Source organism: Hydra vulgaris, chromosome 01, assembly GCF_038396675.1.
Source record: "Hydra vulgaris chromosome 01, alternate assembly HydraT2T_AEP".
Lineage (NCBI taxonomy): Eukaryota > Metazoa > Cnidaria > Hydrozoa > Anthoathecata > Hydridae > Hydra > Hydra vulgaris.
This window is the reverse complement of record NC_088920.1, coordinates 5,837,501-5,850,160: the sequence shown is the minus strand read 5'-3', so window position 1 is coordinate 5,850,160 and position 12,660 is coordinate 5,837,501. Positions and strand designations below refer to the sequence as shown.

General features: G+C 24.6%; 1 protein-coding gene across 1 annotated transcript; it reads right to left on the bottom strand.

Annotated features, from left to right (window-relative positions):
• Positions 1–4,663: 4,663 nt before the first annotated feature.
• LOC136074001 (NACHT, LRR and PYD domains-containing protein 12-like) lies at positions 4,664–5,998 on the bottom strand. The gene has a single exon (XM_065786298.1). It carries the CDS (start codon positions 5,996–5,998, stop codon positions 4,664–4,666), a length of 1,335 nt encoding a protein of 444 aa, XP_065642370.1.
• Positions 5,999–12,660: the final 6,662 nt, after the last annotated feature.

Sequence of the window (12,660 nt, the reverse complement as noted above, 5' to 3'; positions counted from 1 at the left end):
ATATATATATATATACATATATATATATATATATATATATATATATATATATATATATATATATATATATATATATATATATATATATATATATATATATATATATACATAATATATATCAACTGCACCTGCCCAAGCCTTCATAACACTAAAATAAACCAAACTTTCAAAACTTCCTTGTAGTATTGGTTCCCTCAAAAAGTTTGGACAAGTAAGCAAAATATTGGAAATGTAAGCAAAATTTAATTGGACAAAATTAATAATAGAGAATAATTAAGAAATAAGAAATAACTTATAAATAAATCAAATTTGCAACAGTGGGAAAATACCACTGATGTTATATACTGGTTCTCCATAATCGAAAATAAAAATGACTGTATATTTCTTCAATTTGACATAAATAAATTTTACCCCTCAATAACTGCAGATATTTTAGATAATACAATTGAATTTGCAAAAAGCCACACAGTTATTTCTGAAAAAACAATCTGTATAATAAAACAATGAAGAAAAGCCTTACTTTATTTTAATAAGGAAACTTGGAATTAGAAAAACATACATGACTGCTTTGATGTAACAATGGGCAGTTATGATGGAGCAGAAATTTGTGATTTGTTAGACTATATATTTTAGATTTATTAAGTATTTTACTTAATCAATCTAAAATATATATCAATATAAATAATTACTATCAATATAAATAGTTTAGGCCTTTATTGCGACTATGGTTTAATAGTAATGCTTACAAAATCTGGTCCACAGCTTGATAAAATTAGAAAGGTTATTATAAAATTTTTTTAAAATATTGGCTTTGAAATAGAAATAAACATAAATTTAAAAATTGTGAACTTTCTTGACGTCACATTTAAGCTCTCCGAAAATTTATATAAGCTTATATTTCAAAAAAATTAAACGTTGAATTATTATGTATTAACATTAACTTAAATCATATACCTCAAATTCTAAAACAAATCCCGATTTCATTTAATACCAGGCTAAACCAAAACTCGTCTAATGAAAATGTCAATTCCTTTAAACAAATATTTGAAAATGCCTTTAAAAAAAGTGGTTTTAAAAATTTTGAACTAAAATTTGACCCAAAAAGAATACAAAAAAACGAACCAGAAATGTAATTTGGTGTAAACCCCCCCCCCCCCCCATCAAAAATGTTTCAACTAACATAGGAAAGTTGAAATAAGTGTTTTTAAAATTAGTTGATAAGCATTTTCCGCCCTCTAATAAATTACATATAATTTTTAATCAAAATACAATTAAAGTTAGCTACAGTTGCACAAAAAATATGGAAAGAATTATAAAAGGTCACAATAATGCTTTGTTAAACAAAAAAGAAATTTTTATTGTAAAAAAACAATTGTCCAATGAGTGGAAGTTGTTAATAAAAAAAATGTGGTATATAAATGTGTTGTTTCCTCTAAGAATGTACCTGATAAACAATATATTGGCATAACAGAGGGTGAATGGAAAAAACGTTTTGCCGATCATGAGCAACCTTTTAAAAATAAAAAGTATTCAAAAGAAACCAGGCTGTCAAATTATATATGGGAATTAAAAGATAAAAATATTGATGATTTTAAACTGAATAGGTCCATCCTATATATATATAGGTCCATCCCACTTGCATATAACAATATTGCTAAAAAATGCATACTACGCCTACAAGAAAAATTTGAAGTTATTACACATGCAAACCAAGAATGTTTATTGAACAATAAACCAGAATTAATTACTAAATGCAGGCACGAAAATAAGTTTCTCCTAAAAAACTATAAAAATAAGTAAACTCAAATAATAATTACAATAAACCCCCCTTTATAAAAAAAAGTTTTTTAAAAAAGCAAAAGTAATAATTTCTTAAGAATTGTTTTTTTATTTTGTCAGCATATTCCACAAATGTATGAAAATTTACAGTAGTTAAGAAATTTGAGACTTCCTGTAATTTAATTTTTGGTATAAATTAAAGTTTTATTTTATGTATATATATATATATATATATATATATATATATATATATATATATATATATATATATATATATATATATATATATATATATATATATATTTATATATATATATATATATATATATATATATATATATATATATATATATATATATATATATATATATATATATATATTTATATATATATATATATATTTATTTATATATATATAGTTTACAGCTAAGGAAACAAACTTGTGGCAAAAAATGGCTCTTCGCTTGTTTGTGTTTTTAAAGCTGACAAAACTAAGGATAGATTATGTTAAAACGCATTAATTTAATTACGGGAAGTAATTAAAACCACAAAACAGCAAATTAAAAGATTTAAAGATTTACAAATTAGATTCAGGATGTTTTTAAAAACATTCCAAATGTTTTTATTTTTATTTTTAACTGTAAAACATGTGCGGAGAGTAGCTACATTGACTATCTTATAGCCTGACTCACAACGAAGTGCTGCTACATCGACTGACAAATAGCCAGACTCGCAACAGAGTGCTGCTACATAGACTGAGGGTTTGGTAAGGGCAGGCAGTTTATGAAATAATTAGTATATACATGTGTGTATATGTATATATATATATATATATATATATATATATATATATATATATATATATATATATATATATATATATATATATATATATTAGTGATGTAACAATAGTACATTTGTGATGGATGCCAATGCCAATACATGGAAAAAGACCGATGCTGATACTGATGAATTAACTAATTATTAAAATGTTAAGAATAATAGTAAGACCATTCAACTTTAAGTTAAAATTTACTTTAATTCTGTAACTGTACTTAATTAGTAAATTAGATATCTTACCAATAATCACATAGAAATATAAAAGCCTGTACTTGAAAACATATAGATAACAATGCTTAAATAGGTTACTTTTAGGTTTAACAATAGAACAACACACAATAAAATTATTCTAAAAACAATTTGTTAAATTAAAACTTATAAACATCATTTTATAAGCTTTGGTTGGAAAAGTCAGTAAATTAATAAAAAAAAGGCCCATACCGATACTGATTTTGCAAAAAATAGCTGATTGAGCAAATTAATTGCCAATTAATGCCGTTTAATTGGTACATCACAACTACATATATATATATATATATATATATATATATATATATATATATATATATATATATATATATATATATATATATATATATATATATATATATATATATATATATATATATATATGTATATTAATGTATATATATGTATATATATGTATATATATATATATATATATATATATATATATATATATATATATATATAAATATATTGAGGTTTTCAGGTTAAAAAAGTGGAGTTGCTTGAACAATAATAAACTATATGCATAAAATAAATTATGAAGACAGTCATATTAATATATAAAACTTGCAGTTTGTGTACATAGTTGATATTTAAATCAGTTATTTACACAGGTTTCTGGTGGGGGGCAAACAATAGATTTTTCCTATAGCATTTCTCATTTTGATTTCAAATATGCAACTCATTTTTCACCATCACATTAAGTTACAAAGGTATTTGGGTTCAATTCTTTAGATTTTGGGGTTCCTTATATTGTCCCAAAAAAAATAAAAATAAAATTCCTTATATTGTCCAAAAAAAAAAATTCAAAAGTATGTCAACCTGAGTCTCAAAAATATTTCTCAACAGTCATATGAAAAATAGTATTTTCATTACGAACAAATATTGTTTTTAAAACTCCTGTGAAAGTAAAGAAAACTTTATTTAAAACAAGTGCTGCACTTGATTTTAGTCATAAGACTAAAATCAAGTTTATTAGCTGGTTTTTTCCAGCCCTTAACTTATCATTATAAAAACACACCTAAGTAAATATAAAAAAATGTATAATCCTCTTTGACAATTTGGAAAAAATGCATGCTTTATAAACAAATATAAGAAACATTTAGTTACTCTATCAAAAAGTGATTTGTGTATTAAAAATCCCTCATAAAAATTAAAGTAAATTAAAATGTAAATATAAAACTTTTTCAAAGTAATATTTCATTTTGTAGACTCATCAAAAACTTTTAAAGTCTAGAAAAAAAAAATTTAACTATGTTGTTGATGAGATTTTAAAAACGCTCCTCATGTCATAAACTTATATTGTCAACAAATTTGATAAAAAGGTATATGTTATATTTTATTAACAAAAATTCTTAAAAAAGACTATGCAATCCTTTTTATAAAAACAGATATACTACGAAGTACTGTGTTAATGAAAGTATCTTATTAAAAAGTTGATACTTTAATTATTTGTGAAAAAAGTTTTATTAAAATTTAGTTGTTTCTCAACTCTAGCATGAAAACTAATACAAGAACTAAATCAATTGTTTTCGATTTCATTGACTTCCATGCAACTTTTGCATGGAAGTCAATGAAATCAAAAGTCAATGAATGAAAAAATTTGGCTGTTTCTCAACTTTTATATTGAAGAATGAATTGAATTAACATAAATAACATGTTGAAACCTTACCTAATACAAATACACACAAACACACATACATAAATAAATATATTGCACTAACAAAATAATTTGTTAAAAATAAGATAAAAATGTTTATATTATTTATATCTTACTGAACACCAGTGTGTTTATCTAAGATGACTTACTAAAACGTGAAAACCAAGATTCATTCAAAGGATTCAGGTTAACAAGAAACTTAATTAAACTGTTTTGGTTTTTATTGGCTAATCCACAAATCATCGATAAGCAACTCTTCAGCCTCTCATTGGCCATAACCTCTTTATTACTTAAACAATTATATGCATATACAGATGCACAAAACTCCATTATTGTCAAATGTGCAAATTGATAATAACAACCTAGATCTGTTTCAATCTTTTCTATAAATCCTAAATAATTACCTTCATTTTTATCAAAGTCACTATAAAAATCTTGAATTTCTTCTTTGGAAAAAATTATTTTATTTTCAACAAACAATTTATATGCAATTTTGCAAATATTCAAAATACATTTTTTATTGGAACTATCTTCCATTATCTCATGAACTAATTTATTCTTTTTAATACTGTGTTCTCGTAAAAAATATAAAAAAATATTTGCATACAAATCTGTCATTGTTAAGAAAGAATTTGAATCTATTTTTTTTGAATCCCCTATAATTTTACACATCGAAGACAAATAAAATGGAACAGATGCCATGGCTTTTGCAATGGGAGACTCCTTTAATGTTGTTTTTACTACTTCCTTTTTTTCTTCCACAACATGATTTTCTACAAAATTATTTATTCCATTTTCATTAAACCCCATTATTTGAATGATTAACTTGTCGCTATGTTTTGGAGATAGACTTTGGTACTGATCTATTGCATAAACTCTACCAGCAATAACATGTTTGTATTTTTGAACTTCTTTTAAAGCATTAACAATAGGATAGTTACAAGTTAAACTTGAATTTATTAACTCATTCATATATTTAAATTCATCTAATCCATCAATTATAAACAGTGCAGTATCATTACTAATGTTAATGTCATTAACAATATCTTTGTAGAAAACATTTAGCAATTCATTAATATTAGAAATATTTTGATGTTGATTAAGCCTCCTACATTCCAAATAAAACACAAGTTCAACATTTTTCCAAATTAAACCATTTGACCAATCAAGCAAACATTTTCTAAGCAACCATGTTTTTCCAATACCAGCTATTCCAGATATTAATATTACTGATTTTTCTTTTGTAAATATTTCACTATATGGAATTGGTGTATAATTCATTTGCTTTTCAAGAAAATCTTTTCGTTCAACACTAAAAACAGCATCCAATTGAGCATTCGCTGCATTAACAACACATAGATCAACAAATTTTTGTATCAGATCAACATTTGCAGATGCTTTTAATAATGGTTGAAGTTCACCAATTTTCCCATAATATTTAAGATAATATTTTTTTAGTTCAGCCGACATCCTCAACAAATCTAAGTAAAATAAAAATTTTTTTAGTAATGTCATTATCATGATTTGCTAATGTTCATGATCATGACAATGATGATCATTGTTACTATAACTTTATACAAATGTAAAATATTTATTATAATAAACTTGACATTAAACTTTTAATAAATCTAATGAATCTAAATAGTTTCTTGTGAAATTATTTTAACTGATTTAAAATTAAAAATATTTTTAACAAACTTTTTATTTAGAGTTACTAAAAGGATCCAAAATTGGAGTTTCGATAGTATTTTGTTATAAATTAAAAAATCAAACTATCTAGTTGATAATTAAAACATTGTTCTTGTATTATTTTTTTTTAATTATACGTATTTTGACTTATAATTCATAATAAATTTAAAAAAAATTTATAGTTTTATATTTTTTAGTATACTTAAATAATTATTTTTATCACAATATTTTTAATGAACAAGTTTTATCTAATAAATGGTATTCTAACTGGCATTGGTTAGGAAGGTGTTAACTTTTAGTTAAATGCTACTTTTGTGATGCTCTGTAATAAAGACTTCTTGGGTTACTTATAATAAAAATTAATAAAAAATAAAAAAAATCTTTTTATTCTGAAGATCTTTTTAAATAATATTTTAAAAAGATCAAAGCAATTATTATTTCATCAGAAAGCGAACTACAAAACTTTGTGACAAATCGGGAAGACGAGGAGAAAACTCTTTCTGCTTGAGAGGAAGTTGCATAAATTCTGCGGACTGCTAGTTCAAATTTCAAGACTGCTTCTGATTTCACACCAGTTACTTCATATTCTTTTAACTAATCGGTGAAGGTCTTGATTTTTTTTGGATTTTTAACTGCTGATTGATTTTGATTTAGAACTTCTTGAATTTGGCAAAAAAAAGATGTCTATTGCAATGGTTCTACTTTCTTGCTCTTAGCAAGATCATCTGATTTTGGTTGGAAACTATTTTCTTTTGTTGTAAATAGTTGATCAAATAAATTTTTAGCATAAACTTAAATATCTTTTTTGGAAGAGTAAAAAAATGTGTGGTTTTTATTTTTAAATAAATTGAGATTTTGACTCAATGATACTAACATAATGTTTTTACGATTTTCGTATCTGAAGATTAATGCCTCTGCAAAATTAGAACTGATGTCAGTTTCTACAACCTTCAATTTCCTTGCTAACGTTTCCATAACAATGTCACCCTCCAAAATTGTTGTATTTGGTTTTTCCAAGCGAACTGATGCGTCAGCAATGACTTCCAATAAGTCAGACACCGATTTTAAGAAATTCAAGTCAATTTTATTTAACATATAAGCAGTTTAGTTCTTCGAGTGTTTTTTTTTTACAGCTTCTAAGCAATCCAAAAATCATTTAACCATCTGAAAAACAGTTCCATCTAGTACAGTTGTTGAACAACAGTCCTTTGTCATGCAAAGATCCTTAAATTTTGTTTATTTTTCTTTTAAGAACGCATATCCAAACGATGAGTATTTCAAAAACTTAATTAGTATTCAAAGTTTCTGTAGACTTTTTTCGATAATTTCTTCATATTCAATCTCATTCTCCGAATAGTCAATAAGAAAATCTCCTTCAGTCTCTTCATCAGCTTCCGTTTCTGTTTCAATATCCGAATAAGTTTCACTGTTCACAATTTTGCGACAATCTTTTTTAGCATATATCAAATCACAAACATTCAAATAAATTGAATGATCTGGCAGATCTGATGTGGAAACTTAAATATGGTACCCAATTTCACCGTCCGCCTACAGCCATCTATAGTTTTACCTGCAATATCTTCAATACCTATATCAAATTCTTTTAATTTTTTCATCAGGATCAAAATGTTTAATGTTTCGGCAGAACTAGGAGATGGCAATCTCACCATTCCTAAACAATACGTTCTTGTGTAATGAACATTTAAATTGTTGTATCTTCTACCTCTATTGCTACACCATTCATCACCCGTAAGTTCAAATTTTTCTCCTTTTGGTTTCAATGCAGCCAATTCAGCAATCATTAAATATTTGGCTTTAGCATGAAACATCTTAATTTTTTTTTGCAATTGTGGACGCTGACTTGAGCAAACTATGCCCATAATTTTCAAAAAGCATTCTTAGTGTTTCAGATTAAGTTATGGACCTAATCGAATATCAATCAAGAGCTGTTAACTTTGCAAGAAGATAGTTTAATGACATCTTAGTCAAAACTGGTCTGGAACTGGATGGTTTTAAACCAATTTTCTCGCAACTTTTGACGTGTCCAGTTAGGCCGTTTGTACTGTTTCCTGGACAAGCAATGCTTGTATGACATTTTTTACGATCTCCGTATAAGTATTATAAGTTAAATAAGTTAAAAACTTATCTCGTTATTTTAAGACCAGTTTTTATATATATAATAAATAATGATCTTGGCTTAATACTTATTACGTAAAGGTAAACTATTGAATAGTTAAAATATATTACCTAATATCACATACGCATAATATTTTAAGAATTACCGTTTACTATATCTTTGCTTTAAAACTAATATACTCTTGCTTTTTAGACAAAAAAAGGAATTTTATTATGCATTACAATTTATTTTTGTGGATTTAAAAAAATACTATTATTAAAAGTTACTATTATACTCAAAAGAGTTTTTGAAATAGTACAATGGCAGGCCTTGTTACGAAATTTCGCTGCGTACCGAAAACGCGTAACGCACATCTAAGTAACTCAACTTAGCAAAAATATTTTGTATCGTTAGAAGTTATATCGAGTCACTAGCGTCATTTCAAGTACCGCATTGTAATTAAAGTTAATTTATTAACGTGTTAAAAATCATATAGTTTTTTTTTTTTCACTATAACGAAAGTAAAATAAAATCTGAGTTCATATTTAAAAAATCATTTTTATTATTTTTTTCAAATATGAACTAAATTTTATTTTGAAAAAAAAAGTTTTTTTCATGAAACGTAAAATAATGTTTGTTTGTTTTCTTATGATTTTACAGTTTGTTTCTGGTTATTTTATTAACTGTTAATAAATTTTTTCAAATTTAATTTTTGAACTCTTTTTAATAATATTTTTAAACAATAAAGAGTTTTTTTTTTGCTATTTATCATTAACCGATAACATATTCGTGATCATAATTTATTTTCATAAATTAAACGAACGTCATTAAAACTTTACGTTATTGAATTAACAATAAACAAAATATCTTATTAATAAAATATTTACATCTAAATAAATCGTGCATTTTTTAAACTATTATGACTAAAAATAATTTTTATATTTAAAAGGAATTTATATATTTAATTCCTTAAGATAAAACTTAAAACACTTAATTTTTTTAACTAATTTTTAACGACAACAAAAAAAATTATGAAACAAACTGTTTTTCTAACAAAAAATCTATTAGTTTACAATTGCGGTTAAATGCTTTTACTTACGACTTTATTTCTTCTGAATAAACGTCACGTTAACAACAATCAAAAGACAATTTAAATGATTTAAAAGATATAAGTTTTTGCGTAGAAAAAACATATCTTTTAAAAAATTTAAAAGATATAAACAAAACTGCTGAACGCGTAGGCAAATCGCCTTTTTGCGAGCAAAATGCAAGCTGCGTAACGCTTCTTATCAAGGCCTGCAATGTTAAAGTATGACTATGTTTTATTATATGGTTTTGAATAGAATAAGCTATTTTTGGAGGTTTTTTCCACCACCACCACCTGGCCCACTGTGCATTACCAATTGCTTTGCGATGTAAATTAGTGTTGTTATTGAACAAAGAGAACTCTTACATTTTGAAAACAACAAGAACTATAGTAAAAGCAGCGTAGAAACAAAATAAGAATTTATTTATTTTAGGAGAAAAAATTGATATTTATTAAAAACTTTGTTGAAGTTCCATTCCTTCTTTCCAAAGTCTCTCGATTTCTCTTGATCTCGGAAACTCCGAAAAACTGAGAAAAATCAGATGAGACAGAGTTCCGAATGAATCCATTGAAGTTAATGTTAATATATTTGAAAGACATTTTATTTGTTGTTATGTTATTATTTATTATTTTATCTGACAAAATTTTTACTTAGGCTTCAAATTATTACTTCTTACTTTATTTTTACTATAATTGATTGAAGTTATGACTTCTGAGAAACTTTATTACGAAATCTATTTAAAGTATCACTTCTAAAAAACTTCTTAACAATAGCTCTTACACAACTTTTTTCTTCGCACAATGGTCTTTATTGCAAGTTTTATGTTTTGAAGTTAAGGTGATGTGAAAGGAACCAATAACCCCAATAAAAAAAAGTAAATAAATAAAAAACTGTCTCCAAAATTGTAATGGTTTCCTTATCCTTGGAGAGGTGACATACTAATTTAATAAACATAAATAACATTAAAAAACAAATACAAAAATCATATAGACAAATAAAAAAGACAAGCTTAAGTTAAACAAATTTATTTTTTCATCTACTAATTAAAGTACTTTGATTACTTATCATAATTGAAGTACTGTTATTGGTAATTTTATCTTTTTTTTAATTTTATATATTATTACTAATTTCATTACAAATAATGTTCTGAAATTTCTTAACAAAAAAACTCCTGTATTTAATATGAATTAAATTAAATTTCATAAAATCGATTTTTATTGGTAGTTATGAAGATTGAAGATACTTTAAACCAAAATTATATTTTAAGTTAATTTTATTATATTTGACAAACATTTATATTTGTTATCGTTTATTACATAAGCATAAAGTTGTTGGTTTAAAAACCTTTTTAAATATAACAGATTATAAGTTAAAAAAACACTTTTTTTACTAAAATTTCTTGGAAATTTCTTAAAAAGATGCTAGAATTTCTTAATAAAAATTTAATAATTTAAGCTAATTGTTAGCAAAATTAAAAAAAAAAAGATAAACAACAACTTCAAAAACTTTAACATGAAACTATCAAAGACTATCATAAGATTTATAGGAGAAAATCATAAGGTTCATAGAAGGTAGTCATAAGATTAATAGGAGGTAATTATAAGATTCGTAGGAGGTTATCATAATATTTATTGGAGGTTATCATAAGGTTTTTCATAAGATTAATAGGATGTTACTATAAGGTTCATAGGAGGTAATTATAAGGTATCAAAGGTATTATAAGATTAACCTGACATCAAAAACATCAAAACATAATAAAAGGCCTCAATATTTCCTCAAAAATGTGTTAAGAAACAAATTGAAAAAAAAAAAAAAAAAAAATTAAAAGAAAGCTTATAATTTCAACAAAAAACTTTGATGAAATTATAACCTTGATAAAAGAGCAACTTCTATGTTCAACAAAAGAACTATTGTTCAACTTCTCAAGTCAGAGATTACTATGCTAAGATTTTTAACGACAAAGGATTATAAGCTATTTTGCCATTGTATGAAGACTTACAAATATACAAAGAAGAATTGCTTAAAAATTTTATGACTTAAGTGATGTCGAGCTCTGCATGAAAAAAAAATAATGCAAGCATTGTGAAGAACAGTAATAAACAAACAAAAAAAAAAACTTTTTTTGTGTAATTTATAGAAACTATATACGAGGAGCCCATTTGCGCAAATGGGCTCCTCGTATATAGTTTCTATAAATTACACAAAAGTCCAAGTTTGAAACTGATTAAAAACAACAAGAAAATAAACTACTTTTAGTTGCACATCAACAGAAACTTTTCTTTGTCCATTTTTTGAACCAAAAATTTTTTAATTGGTTCCATATTTAAATAGATGATAGATTTAAATATATAAAATGTGGAAATAGAATTAACTCAAAATTTTTTTTTTTTATGACTTTTGCGTGTTTTGCAGATGAGCTCCTCATATAGTTACATATAGTTTCTATAAATTATACAAAATTAGTTGCAAAAAACTGGCAAGAATTTTTAGTCGTTTTGAGAATATTTCAAAATACAAAAAAAAAAAAAGCAAAAAAGATTAAATGGATTAATGAGAGACAGTTACAAAAAAAAAATACTAAAACTAGGAAAAGAAAATAACTTTCAATGCGAAAAAACTTAAAGCAAAATAAATTACGTTTAGAACAAATATATTCGAAACATCTCTCTTTTATAATTTTTTTTTTAAATTAAGCGACATTTTTAATATAAAGTAACATCTTACGAGTGCTTAACGAATATAATAATAGTAGTTATAAGCATAAAATTAATTTTAATAATAAGTTAATGATTTATTTAGGATGGTGTCACTCATACAGAACTCTGAGGAGTGATACTAATTGATAAATATAAAATAAAGTGATAAACATAGTATAAGTAAAAATAAGCAAAGACATACATTGAAACATATGGACCATAAACACATATATTTAAGCATATAGAACATATATTAAAACAAACATGTTGAAATCATAATTTGCAGGTTTTAATAATAATAAAAATAATAAAAAAAAAGAAAATATTAAACAAAGAGTACTGATGATATTTGAAGTTACGACAAAAAGAATATTAAAAGAATATTTTAATTGTAAGGATTATAGGTCTAAAAGTTAGAATAAAAGGTTTTGAGAACGTTTTTTAAATTAATACTGTTTAAGATGGAGTAAAGGTATTTTAGGATATAGTTTTTTTGGACTCTTTCAAAATGCATGCAAAGCTCCTGTTCCATTCACAGATGCA

Coding starts and splice junctions, on each gene's coding strand:
- LOC136074001 (XM_065786298.1), bottom strand. CDS start 5,998: ATGTCGGCTGAACTAAAAAAATATTATCTTAAATATTATGGGAAAATT.